This window comes from Haematobia irritans, chromosome 4 (genome assembly GCF_050003625.1).
Source record: "Haematobia irritans isolate KBUSLIRL chromosome 4, ASM5000362v1, whole genome shotgun sequence".
In the NCBI taxonomy this organism is placed as follows: domain Eukaryota; kingdom Metazoa; phylum Arthropoda; class Insecta; order Diptera; family Muscidae; genus Haematobia; species Haematobia irritans.
The window spans coordinates 72766747-72782721 of record NC_134400.1 but is presented as its reverse complement, the minus strand read 5'-3'; the positions used below and the strand labels follow the sequence as shown (position 1 = coordinate 72782721).

The window sequence follows — 15975 nt, the reverse complement described above, 5'->3', positions numbered from 1 at the left end:
TAATTAAATCTACATACCATTGGTGGAAGAGACTGCTTCTTTCTTCTGTCAGTTGGACCACTTTTCGCGGCAACTATACCAATTGACGACTCTCGAACAGGTGGTTTTATATGTGGTTCGACTATGTTAATAACATGGTCCTTGGGGTAATTGTATTCTTTGTCAGGAGACACAATTTCCTCCGGAATTGATTCGTCTTCTGTTGAGGAGTCTGCAATAATATATTTAAAATAACAAATACATACGTTCTGATGATTAATTACCTGAATCATCATTTTTTCGCTCAGGACTTCTAGTAAGTACAGAACTTCTTTTAGAAGGCATTGGCAAGTTCGTCTTTGGGCGTGTCTTTAACGCTGCTAATGCTTGTTGTACTGCTTCCTGCCGCACCTCTGAAAATATGTTATTTTTAAGATATCGCTTACAATATGTTCCGGTCGAAGTCGATGCACGGCAAAAAAGCAAATTTCGGCCGAAGCCAAAATGATTTTTGAACGTAAAATTTATTAAGATTCGAGATTTTTCCTTTATCATTAACATATTTTATTGAACAAAAACGTTAACCCTGTTGCACACTCAAAAACAAAGTGAACCCTAAAGACATTTTTGTAATTTTGAACTCCAATTTTGTTCTTCATAATTCGAAATGTTCTTTAACAAGTGAAAAACAAAATAAATATGCCTAATAAATTTCTAAATTAAGTGTCACATATATTTAAAAATAATTAATTTTGTAACTTTTAAAGATAAATGTTAATAGTTGATACTAAAGTCATGCCGTTTGATTACTTCTGCGCAACTTTTTGCCATTGATTAGGATTAAATGGTCAATGATATCCTACACACAAAAAAAAAAATCTGATTCAATCACGAAATTAATTGATCCAATTAATCACGAAAATGATAGTATCAATCACAGTTTTAATTGGGCATAGAAAAAATCTTGATTAAAAAATTAATTGATGTCATTACCAAATTTCAATTAATTTTTTAATTGATTCAATTAAAAATTTGTTGATTGCAAAACTCAATTAATTTATTAATTTAAAAAATGTAACTATTTTCAATTACCTTTTGAATTGGCTTAGAATTTTTATTTGGATTAACAATTGATTGTTTGAAAAAAAATTTTAATTTAAAATTTAAAAAAATGTTAATCACTTTTTTAACTGACTTAGTCTTCCGAATTTGATTAAAAGTTTATTGTATCAATTAACTTTTTAATTAAAAATTTTAAAATTTTGAATCTTTGACTTAATTAACTTAACGTTTCTATCTTGATTAAAAAGTTAATTGTACCAATTAATTTATTAATTGAAAAAAAAATTTCAACTTCAATTACCTTCAATTAACTTTTTAATTGGAAATATTTTGGTGATATTTTTTTCTGTGTATGGTTCAAATAGATTTCGTAAACCTTTTGCACAAATTTCGTACCACAAAAATAACCAACAGGATTCTTACACAGGAATATGAAGAACAACCCCAAAGACAATTTTATCCTTAACATATATGATGGGACAAAACGATTTTTAAGAAAATAGAAGAATATAATTGCAACTCGATCAGATAAAGGCAACAAAACGGTAATAATGTACAGGAAAGATTACAAAACTGGAATGGAGGAACTTCTAAACGACAAGTCAACGTACAGGGCAATGAGAGAAGATCCAACGCTAAAATTACAAAGGAAAAATAATAAAATTGTAATGGATTTATTTAAAGCGGAATACATCACAAAACAAGAAAAATTTCACTTAACGTCCCATTCTGCCACAGCTCCCAGACTCTATGGACTCCCAAAAATCCACAAACCCAACATGCCTTTACGGCCAACCCATGCTATCGAAAAATATTGGTGACATTTTAAGCAACATTATATTGGAGAAATATAATATTAAAAACTCAATGGAACTAAAAACCCGATTAGAGGACGTATCTCTAGACGAAGACGGCATCCTAATATTCCTTGACGTGGTATGGTTGTTCACCAACATACCTATATACTTAGCAATTAAAAACATTATGACTCAGTGGAAAATTCTGGAAACACATACAAAAATGCCAAAGTCACAATTTCTAAAAATTCTCCAATTCTGTTTAAATGACAATAACTATTTCAATTATGACAATACAATATACAACCAAATTTATGGCATGCCGATGGGAAACCCACTTCTCCTACAATAGCAGATATCGTTCTTGACACACTATTAGAACAAGTGCTAAATGATCTGGAGAAGGAAATCATAAGAATTAAATTAATTACTAAATATGTAGATGACCTATTTGCAATAATAAGCAAAAAAGATGAAAAAATAATACTTAAAACATTCAACCTATATCACAACAAACTACAATTTACCATGGAAAAATAATCTAACAATTGCCTACCCTACTTAGACATTAAAATATATAGGAACAACAGAACAATTCTAACAGAATGGTATACAAAATCAATCGCATCAGGGAGAATTTTGAACTTTCATTCATCACAACCCATAAACCAAAAAATTAATACAGCAACTAACTTAATGATGAAAGCAATAACATTAAGCGACGATAAATTTAGAAATAAAAACATCAATAGAGTCAAAGACATCCTACAACAGAACGCATTTCCTCAAAATATAATCGATATTACAAAAAATTCAATAAATAACAAATCAGACAACATAAACAAAATCACCCCATCTGGCAACCCCAAAAAATTCTACAGTTTCTCATTTATTCCTAGACTAGCAGAGAGTAAAAAGCTGAGAGAAATAATAGAAGACAAGGAAATATCATTTGCTTACAGACCCAATAGAACAATAGTCTCTCTTTTCACATCCACAAAAACGAAAATAGAAAAAACACAGCAGAGTAATGTTGTTTATGAAATAACATGCATAGGCAACAATAACGAAAACTGCAATCAGTGCTACGTAGGAACCACCAAGAGAAGCTTAAACACAAGAATAACCGAACATCAAACAGACATAAAAAAGGGAAAACAAACAACTGCACTAGCCCAACATTGCATTGAACGATAACACACACCTGACTGGGAAGGTGTGAGAATATCAGATAGAGAACGAAGAGCAAATAGACGATATACTCTCGAAAGCTTGCGGATTCCACAAAAACAACAATGTGCAATAAATCAAAAAGAAGATAAAGACAACACCAATGCTGTCTACACCATAGCATTAGTATAGTTTACTTCCAACTGTGATCGTAGCCATAATAAAACAACTGTGATAGCTTAGGTTAACTTTCGTATTATTTGTGCAATTATTTGAAATTTGTAAAGGGTGATTCTTTTGAGGTTAGGATTTTCATGCATTAGTATTTGACAGATCACGTGGGATTTCAGACATGGTGTCAAAGAGAAAGATGCTCAGTATGCTTTGACATTTCATCATGAATAGACTTACTAACGAGCAACGCTTGCAAATCATTGAATTTTATTACCAAAATCAGTGGCAGAAAATCCGCTTTTTTATCGACAAATTTTGTTCAGCGATGAGGCTCATTTCTGGTTGAATGGCTACGTAAATAAGCAAAATTGCCGCATTTGGAGTGAAGAGCAACCAGAAGCCGTTCAAGAACTGCCCATGCATCCCGAAAAATGCACTGTTTGGTGTGGTTTGTACGCTGGTGGAATCATTGGACCGTATTTTTTCAAAGATGCTGTTGGACGCAACGTTACGGTGAATGGCGATCGCTATCGTTCGATGCTAACAAACTTTTTGTTGCCAAAAATGGAAGAACTGAACTTGGTTGACATGTGGTTTCAACAAGATGGCGCTACATGCCATACAGCTCGCGATTCTATGGCCATTTTGAGGGAAAACTTCGGAGAACAATTCATCTCAAGAAATGGACCGGTAAGTTGGCCACCAAGATCATGCGATTTGACGCCTTTAGACTATTTTTTGTGGGGCTACGTCAAGTCTAAAGTCTACAGAAATAAGCCAGCAACTATTCCAGCTTTGGAAGACAACATTTCCGAAGAAATTCGGGCTATTCCGGCCGAAATGCTCGAAAAAGTTGCCCAAAATTGGACTTTCCGAATGGACCACCTAAGACGCAGCCGCGGTCAACATTTAAATGAAATTATCTTCAAAAAGTAAATGTCATGGACCAATCTAACGTTTCAAATAAAGAACCGATGAGATTTTGCAAATTTTATGCGTTTTTTTTTTTAAAAAAGTTATCAAGCTCTTAACAAATCACCCTTTATTTAATGTTGTGCTGTTATAGTGACGTTACACAGAATAAAAATTCATACAATATGACGAAAGATTAAATGTAAGTTTCCCACAGAAAATTATGGTTAAATCATAAGAAAAAAGTCAAGAAATCATTAAAAAAAACCAAGATACAATAAGGTCGATATTTTTCTAAAGAAGATACCAATTTTTCGTTTTACATCTTTCCAAATGTTGTTGTATGACTTTTACTTTAGGCGACTGAACAAGCTAGTCAAGCATCCGCAATTTTTCATCGGAAATCCATTGTTTTACAACGTTACACGTGTACTAGAGGTCATGATCGCCCTGAATAATTCCCGGAATGCTTACGGCAATATTAATATTATGGGTCAAAATGTTTTTGTAGACTTCCGACAGCATAATACCCTCGACTCCATAAATCGGGCCAATAACTTGTCCAGAAAAATACCCCCAGACCATAATATTGGCCGCACCATGATTGACTTAACTTTTTGCATATCTTGGATTAATGCTTTCCTTGCCGTCTTCGTACTAAATTTTTACCATCCGATCCATGCAAGTTAAATTTTGTGCCGTAGGAAAATATAGCACATATCCACTGCTCCTGAGGCCATTTAACGTATTTTTGTGAAAATTGAAGGCGCGCTAACCTAGTTTTCTTTGAAATAAGTTATTTTTTACATTTTTGTATAATGGCACTCCGACTTATAATGCTCTACCTCTGACCGTTCTGGTAGATATACCCAGTTGAATTTAGTTTTTGACTTCTTTAGATGATATTTGATTGAATTGTTGCATAGTTCCTTTGATTATATGATCTTCTTTTGGCGTAGTCTTAGGTTTTCTTCTACCCCAGTGTACAGTTTTGGTGCTTCCACTGTTTATAACTCGAGACGCTGTTGGTTTTTGCATATTGTACTCTTCCTAAATTCTTTTTTGTGATACCCCAACTTTAAAATCATCGATATTTTGTTTTTTATTATATTGTTTATGCTTATTTTCAGTACATTTTTATATTTGAATTATTCAAAAAATAGGTCATAAATGCCTATGCCGACCAGTTTATGACCAAATTAAGCAATAAACTTAACGATATTCGTACAATGCCATTTTTGTGCGTTTAGTCCCTCTTCTTATATGTCCTTATAACTATTTCAGGTAAAAAAATACACAAAATAATACCCTTAAAGAAGAAAATATTACAGGGTGCTAGATAGTTGCAAATGTTTTGAACAGGTCGAATCATGCGATTCTTTACCTTTCGTGAAATATCAATTTTTAATAACAGCCCATTCACTGTCCCAATTAGAATTTGGAAATACCACTCCATAACGATTAATTTTTAAGTGGAAGCGCAACAATAAAGTTATTATTATGGAAGATATACCTAGATTAAGTTCATGGTGGGGCTAGTTGCAAATGTTTTGAACAGCACTGTATATCATTCAAAATCGTAAGAAAAATCGTATCTAGACTTTCACTTGTGTACTTTAAACTAACGCAGTAATTGTTGTTATTATTAATATGTTGTTGTACCACCAAACGAAGGTAAAAAGGCTACAGTATTTAGAGTATGAAGAAACAGGGTTGCATTCTTTACATCATATACCTAACCTAACCTGTGGCACACAATCAGATTATAGTTTTAATATATGGGAGCCACCGTGGTGCAGTGGTTGGATGCCCAGCCTTGCATACACAAGGTCGTGGGTTCGATTCCTGCTTCGACCGAATATCTAACAGTTTTTCAGCGGTGGATTATCCCACCTCAGTAATGCTGATGACATTTCTGAGGCTTCAAAGTCGATAACTCATGATCCAATGTGAAAACTTATCTTTTGTCTCCATAGGAGAAATCTAATCTGGATATTAATGCTCTAAAGTTCAAACGTGTATTATATGAGCTAAGAACAGTGTCAGCCGAACCTACAACCTTTTGTAATGGTTACGGATTTTATTATTTATATTCTTAAAAAAAAAATTATTAACATCAAGGACCGAAGCGATTAGCATGTGCTGGCGTGTGGGGTCTAGCTCGTCGAAAGGGTGGGAACTTGCTAGGTCTCGAAGTGGTACCATTAAAAGAAATCACATGCAATATAAATGTAACGTGAAGATCAAGCGGACGGTTTGGCATTTATGTCTTTATGGTTGATCTAGGGGAAGATGTTGAATCCCCTTGCCATATTCCCTACCATGGTATGAATTAATCCCGGTAATAGTTTTCATACCCCAATGACAAAACTGGGTTTGGTTACATTAGGTTACATATCAAATTCTTTATTTACAACTCATTTTATTAAAGGTAGTAGAAATATAAATGGACTAATCCAAACTCATATTACAATTAATTAAATTTTAATAAAGAATACAAATTACTTACATTTCTTCATCTGCACACCAGGCCTGTTGTTGCGACGGAGAAAGTGCTGTTATATGTAAAATTATACAAATACCAATTCTCTACAGTCTCAAAAAAAAATTGTGAACATTTTTTTATATACGTATAACAAACATAATACAAAAGAAAATCTTCCGGTCAGTTAATTAGTAATTAAGTAGGGTATATACATAAAGTCGTTAATTTTTTTCTTTCTTTAAATTGGGTTTATAAAGATATATATAAAGAATAATCTTTATTTAAAAAAAAGTTTTAATTGATTTTTGATTTTGATTTTTTTTTTTCTCTTTTTTGTTTTTTTTTCTCTCTCTTTCTTTAAATTGGGTTTATAAAGAGATATATAAAGAATAATCCTTATTTAAAAGGAAGTTTTAATTGATTTTTGATTTTGATTTTTTTTTTCTTTAATTGATATAATTCTGTGTAATAGGGGAACTTTTACCATCAATGTTAAAGTCGAATATGATCATTGACGCTTTCGATATTTACATTTCACAATACAAAGTCTCCAAAAAATTTAATTAAGCCAGTCACGGCAACGAAAATCTTCTCCAGCTCTTCAACGCTTCATCCTCTATGGACAGTTCGTCTAGGTCCGAGACCAAAAATTATTAGGGCACACTCTCACGTTCCAGGAACTTAATGTCTTAGAAAATGTATTTCTTTCTTTCTTTTTCTTTTCGATTTAATTTTCTACTTTTCTGTTCTAAAGTTTTCAACGTAGTCCGACTGACCACAGCTCGTGAAGTAAGCTCTAATATGCCAATCCATTCCCCCATTCAAAAGTAAATCTATCACCCCTCATTCATTCCTTTCCCTTGCTCCATACCAACAACATACACTCCAATTCCACTGTCTCTTATTGCTCTCACTCTCATTACTCCGAAAAATACAACAACAATCCTATTGATCATTCATTAAACAGTGCAGTAGGCATGAATGAAATTATTAATAATGGACGAATATGAATGAAAAAAAGCATGAATTAAAAATAACGCAGTTAGGGAGTATGCTGGAGAGCAGATGGAGAAGAGCAAAGGGGAGCAAATATTTTAGTTGAGGACAGTCTATTCATAACGGAGTTATAGAAAAAAAAACAATTAAAGGTAGACAAATTATTGATATGAGCAGGTGCCTTACTCCCGAGAAAATTCTTCGGTCAACCGCCACAAAACAGATGATTTGGAATTTAATTAAATGAAAATCGTCTGGAAACGGTTGCACTATATAGTGGTTAAGGAAGGGTCACTGCATTTTTGCATATCCTTCGCATGAAAAATTCCAACCTCCGTACCATTAAGGTCAACCAATTTATAGTTGCAATAGCCAATCTTCCTTAAAACTTTTGACTTCAAAAATTTAGGAGCTAATTTGGAATTGAAATTCGTAGCTTTGTTGCTCTGGGCGAAGTTACGCCTGTATACGATTTCACCCTCAGAAAATGAGTTTAGTCTACTTCTTAAATCATAATGACGTTTATTATCTTTATATGCCTTTTCTAAATTTTCAGCTACTTGTTGTCTTATTAATCTCATTTTATCAGCGCTGTCAACAATATCTAGGCCCTCTTCTACCATTTCAATCTTCCGCAGTAACTCATATGTTTTCCCATGGGTAACCATTTGTTGCCCAAAAAGAATATGGAGAAAATCCAATGGAACTGTGATATGAACTACGAATTGCTACCCCAATCTGACTAAGATGTGTGTCCCATGTTCGATGATCCTGACCAATGAATGACCTTATGCCGGCAATAATAGATCTATTGACTCGCTCAGAATTATTACATTGTGGCGAGTACACAGCCGTAAACTGATGTCGAATTCCGTATTTGGTCAAAAATGTCGCAAAGTGAAGAGATCGAAACTGGGACCCATTGTCGGAAATGACTATTTCGGGGACGCCAAATAAATGAAACACGTCCTTTTCCAAAAAATCAATGACCGCCGTCGTAGACATCTTCCTTAGAGGTTTCAACAAAGGATACTTTGAGTAGTGGTCAAGAACTAAAAAAATTGCAATTTTGCCATTCTTAGACCTTGGATATGGCCCTATAAAGTCCAAATATAATTTCTGAAAGGGTCGCGATGACTTGGACTGAGAACCCATAGGTGGCCGAAGTATTTTATTGGGAGCCTTACTTTGTTTGCAAATATCGCAACTCAAGACATACGATTTAACTTCAGACGCCATGTTGGGCCAAAATAAATTCCTCCTGATCCTCTCCAACGTCTTTCCCACTCCACCATGAGCAACCATGGGGGCATTATGCGAGCGCTCAATCACACAAGAAGTAAGTCCCTGTGGGACCCACAACTTCCATGACCGAGCCTCTGATAAATGGTCCCTTGAAAATTCGGTACGTTTATAAATATAGCCGTCAACTACCTTGACATCCGGTAATCGGCTTTGGTTATTTCCTACCTCTTTCCTAAGTTTAGAGTACTCCGATGAAGAAAATTCAGGAGAAGTCAAATCTATATCAGGTTCCACAACATCCATACTTTCAAGGTTGTAGTCGGACAGGCTATTTTCGTTCTCGGTGGGTAAACGCGATAAAGCGTCAGGAACTGCGTGGTCTTTTCCTTTCCTATGAAGTATGGTAAAATGGAATCCCTGGAGTTTAAGAGACCAGCGGGCCAGCCTACCATTTAGGTCAGGTTGATTCATCAACCATTTTAATGAAGCGTGATCCGTTATGACGCTAAACTGATGGCCTTCTACATATTCCCGGAACTTGGTAATGCTTAACACAGCGGCTAAGCACTCAAGCTCCGTGATGGAATAGTTGCGCTGAGCTCGGTTCAATTTATGAGAAAAAAATGCGATAGGCCTATCAGCACCGGTTTCATCTTCCTGGGATGAAACAGTCTTACATGCATCACAAGAAATTATAAAAGGTTTCTCAAAATCTGGTGTAATAAGGACAGGAGCGGATGTTAATCTCTCCTTAATCAAATCAAAAGCTCTCTGTGCATCTTCATTCCAGGTAAACCGGTCGGTTTTCTTGGTAAGGTCAGTAATTGGACTCGACAATGAAGCATAATTCTCCAAAAACCGTCAGTACCAACCTACTAGGCCTAAGAACGAACTTCTTTAATTGATCGAGGAACCGATAATTTGAGAATAGCTGCCACCTTAGCCTCGTCGGGCTTTATACAGCCGTCACCTATCACATATCCAAGATATCGGACCTCTTTCATACACCACTTGCATTTCGAAATGTTCAGAATCAGTCCCGCTTTTCTTATTAATTGAGCAACTTCCAATAATAATGAAACATGGCTCTCGAAATCATCACTCAAAATCAAGAGATCGTCTAAATAGACGAAAACTCTATTTCGAAGATAGCTAGGTATGACGGCATCCATTAAACGGCAGAGGGTTTGGGGAGCATTCGTAAGCCCGAATGGCATAACCCTGAACCGGTACAATGGTACAAGTGGTCCGTCCTAACCCTTCCTTGTCAAAATCTGGAAAAATCTTTATAACGTCATTTAGGCGTCGTCGCTCCCCAGTGTCTAATTCATGAGTATTCGAAGATTGATTTAACTCCTCAACACCCATTCTGAAAGCATCCCCAAACCTAGTCAAACCAAATGCGAGCCAAAAATCCATGCCTAAGTATAAATCCTGTTTAAGTTCGGCAATAATATACAAACGAATTGTCTTGGCCTCACGTTTATAAGTTAAAGTAACGTCGATATATCCTAAAACCTTATATTTTTTTCCACCCGCGGTTTCAACAGAATTTATAAGAGGTTTGAATTCAAAATTATTTTCCAAAAATCTCTTGGCGGCATCTCCACTCAAACATGACAAGGATGCACCCGAATCCAGAAGACCAAGTAATTTCATTCCACAAACATCAATTTGAACATACGGCCGAATATCAGATTCTTTCGTAGTTATAGAAGATATCGTATCCCTTAATCTAGTATTCATTAATGGAATATTTCTATAAAACTTTCTAATTCTCCTCGAATTTCTTTTACATCTACGATTCGTGACGGGACTCGGATGTAACTCATTAACAGGGTCGGAAAAAATTCGTTCCCTAGTTATATTGTACAGTCTCATTCTTTCATGATAAGGTTTAACGGGAAATAATCTTGGTGGTTTCCCGGTAAAATCATTATTCGGAATTATTGAAGTCTGTGTAGAACTGTCCCTTTTACTATTTCTGTTGTCAAAAGCTACGTTACCGATTCCTACAGAAAGGTCGGTTTTATTGTCGAGCGCGAACTGCTGTCGTTGTTGGCGCTCGTCTTCAGGTTTCCCTGGCATCTGTCACATTGTGGTTTGTAGACTCCTTTAGAACCGCACCCGTAGTAAAACACGGTTCGGTCTTCTAAGCAGTCAACATACCTGTGTCCCTCAGACCTGCAGTTCCAACAAATAGGCTTGTCTACTTTAGAAGATTCGTCTGCCTTTTTCCTTAACTCACATAACTCCATATTCATCTCTATCGGCAGCACAATCAATCTCATTAACCTGTCTCTTAAATACTCTCTGATTCTTTTCTAATTCTTGGCTCAAGGCCTCTCGACGCAGAACTAAACGTCGCAAATGTTCTACACCTCTTATTTCTAAATAAAATAATTACTTTCGAAGATGTGGTCTTAAATTCCGTCTTAAAATTTCCACCAATTCGGCCTCCGGTAAAGGGTGGTGTAACTGATCGCCTATTTGCAATATATCATTGAAAAAATCTTCAAAACATTCATTTACGTTTTGCTTTCGCTCCCTCATCAATTCTCTGATATCCAGATCTGACAATTGACTGCCGAAATGCGACCTCAGAGCTACGCATAAAGCTCCCCATTCAATTCGGCCTACCGAATACCGGTATCGCCAAAACCAGTCCTTTGCCTTAGATTTAAATAAAATATGGCAGTGGTCACACAATAAACGGAAATCTCCTGCTAAACTATCCTCAGTTAAAGAATTAACCATATATATGAATTTGTCCACAGTTAACCCATTTGGACCACCATGGAACGAAATGTTCCAACTACTTATCAAACTGGCTATCTTACCGTGATTGCTTATCTGAGCAGATATCAATGCCTGCCTGTCTCCATCCTCATTAATAGATGGACCGGTCGAATTATAAATATTAGGTCCTGGTCGTGAGAAATTTGGAGGTGGTCGTGCAGAAGAGAAATTGTCTCGAGGCCACTCCGGCTCTCTAACTCTGTTAAAACTTAGGCTGGCAAACTGCTGAGACAAAGTCTCCACTACCGAATGTAATTTATTTATCTTCGAAGCAATACTATCATTCAAATCCAAATTTTCCCTAGCACCTGCAGATCTAAATGTATCTAATCCCGAATTGGATTCCCCTTGGACTCTATCGGTACTATGAGATGAAATATTCCGGTTGTTGTTAAAATTTCTCTGTCTCTGTTTTCGACCTGTCAACACTCTACCCTGGGGAATGTAGTTCGGCATTCCCGTTTGAGATAGTTCGTCGTTGTTCGTTGGATGTATATACTCCATTAAACTATTTCTAGTTACCGACTGCATTGTGGACATAAGGATGAAGTGTTCAGAAATTGAAGAATACATTCACGATGGAAAATATGCTTACACCTTGTAGAAACCAAAGTGCTAGTAGAATTATATTCAATTTTGCAAATGGAACAACTGTCTCTTCCACTTTCCAAAGCAGAAGGTATATTTTCGTTACTGTGTTGTAGAGGCATTATAAAACAGTCAGAATCAATATGCAACGTTCAAAATGTATTATTCAAGCGTAATTAGAATCTCGTTTTATTGTTATCGAACCCACGAAAATTATATCATATCTAATTGTAACCCAATGTTTTACCAAACACAGTATAAAATATTTTGTCTTCCAATAAAGCTCACTAAATGCCAAACCGTGTATCATCTAATGCTGGATTATTGCCGCAATCGCATTCCGTATCACTAATTTAGGAAAAGTAATCAGTCTTATAGACAAAATTCTAGTACTCCATAAATTTGTACTCAACAAAGCAAAATTCCAAGACCAATACGTAAGAAAAAATATTATATGCATAAGGAAATACCATTGATGCTCACATTTCGGTCAAATGAAATAGTCATTTTAAACTCATTTCATAGAAATCCTAGAAATGTCACCACCATAGGAAAAACCCTTTCATATAAGTACAATAAGTGACAAAACGATTTCCCGGAATCTAGGTGTTAATTTCCGAATTAAATATTTATAATTCTGTTTAAAATTTGTCCCTTAAAGCCCCACGTTGGGCGCCACTTGTAATGTTTACGGATTTTATTATTTATATTCTTAAAAAAAAATTATTAACATCGAGGACCGAAGCGATTAGCATGTGCTGGCTTGTGGGGTCTAGCTCGTCGAAAGGGTGGGAACTTGCTAGGTCTCGAAGTGGTACCATTAAAAGAAATCACATGCTATATAAATGTAACGTGAAGATCAAGCGGACGGTTTGGCATTTATGTCTTTATGGTTGATCTAGGGGAAGATGTTGAATCCCCTTGCCATATTCCCTACCATGGTATGAATTAATCCCGGTAATAGTTTTCATACCCCAATGACAAAACTGGGTTTGGTTACATTAGGTTACATATCAAATTCTTTATTTACAACTCATTTTATTAAAGGTAGTAGAAATATAAATGGACTAATCCAAACTCATATTACAATTAATTAAATTTTAATAAAGAATACAAATTACTTACATTTCTTCATCTGCACACCAGGCCTGTTGTTGCGACGGAGAAAGTGCTGTTATATGTAAAATTATACAAATACCAATTCTCTACAGTCTCAAAAAAAATTGTGAACATTTTTTTTATATACGTATAACAAACATAATACAAAAGAAAATCTTCCGGTCAGTTAATTAGTAATTAAGTAGGGTATATACAAATAAAGTCGTTAATTTTTTTTCTTTCTTTTAATTGGGTTTATAAAGATATATATAAAGAATAATCTTTATTTAAAAAAAAGTTTTAATTGATTTTTGATTTTGATTTTTTTTTTCTTTTTTCTTTTTTTCTCTCTTTCTTTCAATTGGGTTTATAAAGAGATATATAAAGAATAATCCTTATTTAAAAGAAAGTTTTAATTGATTTTTGATTTTGATGTTTTTTTCTTTAATTGATATAATTCTGTGTAATAGGGGAACTTTTACCATCAATGTTAAAGTCGAATATGATCTCACACTCTCACGTTCCAGGAACTTAATGTCTTAGAAAATTTTTTTCTTTCTTTCTTTTTTCTTTTCGATTTAATTTTCTACTTTTCTGTTCTAAAGTTTTCAACGTAGTCCGACTGACCACTTTACTTCACGAGCTCTAATATGCCAATCCATTCCCCCATTCAAAAGTAAATCTATCACCCCTCATTCATTCCTTTCCCTTGCTCCATACCAACAACATACACTCCAATTCCACTGTCTCTTATTGCTCTCACTCTCATTACTCCGAAAAATACAACAACAATCCTATTGATCATTCATTAAACAGTGCAGTAGGCATGAATGAAATTATTAATAATGGACGAATATGAATGAAAAAAAGCATGAATTAAAAATAACGTAGTTAGGGAGTATGACGGAGAGCAGATGGAGAAGAGCAAAGGGGAGCAAATATTTTAGTTGAGGACAGTCTATTCATAACGGAGTTATAGAAAAAAAAAACAATTAAAGGTAGACAAATTATTGATATGAGCAGGTGCCTTACTCCCGAGAAAATTCTTCGGTCAACCGCCACAAAACAGATGATTTGGAATTTAATTAAATGAAAATCGTCTGGAAACGGTTGCACTATATAGTGGTTAAGGAAGGGTCACTGCATTTTTGCATATCCTTCGCATGAAAAATTCCAACCTCCGTACCATTAAGGTCAACCAATTTATAGTTGCAATAGCCAATCTTCCTTAAAACTTTTGACTTCAAAAATTTAGGAGCTAATTTGGAATTGAAATTCGTAGCTTTGTTGCTCTGGGCGAAGTTACGCCTGTATACGATTTCACCCTCAGAAAATGAGTTTAGTCTACTTCTTAAATCATAATGACGTTTATTATCTTTATATGCCTTTTCTAAATTTTCAGCTACTTGTTGTCTTATTAATCTCATTTTATCAGCGCTGTCAACAATATCTAGGCCCTCTTCTACCATTTCAATCTTCCGCAGTAACTCATATGTTTTTCCATGGGTAACCATTTGTTGCCCAAAAAGAATATGGAGAAAATCCAATGGAACTGTGATATGAACTACGAATTGCTACCCCAATCTGACTAAGATGTGTGTCCCATGTTCGATGATCCTGACCAATGAATGACCTTATGCCGGCAATAATAGATCTATTGACTCGCTCAGAATTATTACATTGTGGCGAGTACACAGCCGTAAACTGATGTCGAATTCCGTATTTGGTCAAAAATGTCGCAAAGTGAAGAGATCGAAACTGGGACCCATTGTCGGAAATGACTATTTCGGGGACGCCAAATAAATGAAACACGTCCTTTTCCAAAAAATCAATGACCGCCGTCGTAGACATCTTCCTTAGAGGTTTCAACAAAGGATACTTTGAGTAGTGGTCAAGAACTAAAAAAATTGCAATTTTCCATTCTTAGACCTTGGATATGGCCCTATAAAGTCCAAATATAATTTCTGAAAGGGTCGCGATGACTTGGACTGAGAACCCATAGGTGGCCGAAGTATTTTATTGGGAGCCTTACTTTGTTTGCAAATATCGCAACTCAAGACATACGATTTAACTTCAGACGCCATGTTGGGCCAAAATAAATTCCTCCTGATCCTCTCCAACGTCTTTCCCACTCCACCATGAGGGCATTATGCGAGCGCTCAATCACACAAGAAGTAAGTCCCTGTGGGACCCACAACTTCCATGACCGAGCCTCTGATAAATGGTCCCTTGAAAATTCGGTACGTTTATAAATATAGCCGTCAACTACCTTGACATCCGGTAATCGGCTTTGGTTATTTCCTACCTCTTTCCTAAGTTTAGAGTACTCCGATGAAGAAAATTCAGGAGAAGTCAAATCTATATCAGGTTCCACAACATCCATACTTTCAAGGTTGTAGTCGGACAGGCTATTTTCGTTCTCGGTGGGTAAACGCGATAAAGCGTCAGGAACTGCGTGGTCTTTTCCTTTCCTATGAAGTATGGTAAAATGGAATCCCTGGAGTTTAAGAGACCAGCGGGCCAGCCTACCATTTAGGTCAGGTTGATTCATCAACCATTTTAATGAAGCGTGATCCGTTATGACGCTAAACTGATGGCCTTCTACATATTCCCGGAACTTGGTAATGCTTAACACAGCGGCTAAGCACTCAAGCTCCGTGATGGAATAGT

The 15975-nt window shown here is 35.5% G+C and overlaps 1 protein-coding gene across 1 annotated transcript in view; it reads right to left on the bottom strand.

Annotated features, from left to right (window-relative positions):
- The window catches only part of DIP2 (disco-interacting protein 2), a 635079-nt gene that overhangs the window by 451648 nt on the left and 167456 nt on the right, over positions 1 to 15975 (bottom strand). The window contains 2 exon segments of the mRNA XM_075305884.1: positions 18 to 211; positions 264 to 392. Of these exon segments, the coding sequence (XP_075161999.1) occupies positions 18 to 211; positions 264 to 392 (323 nt within the window).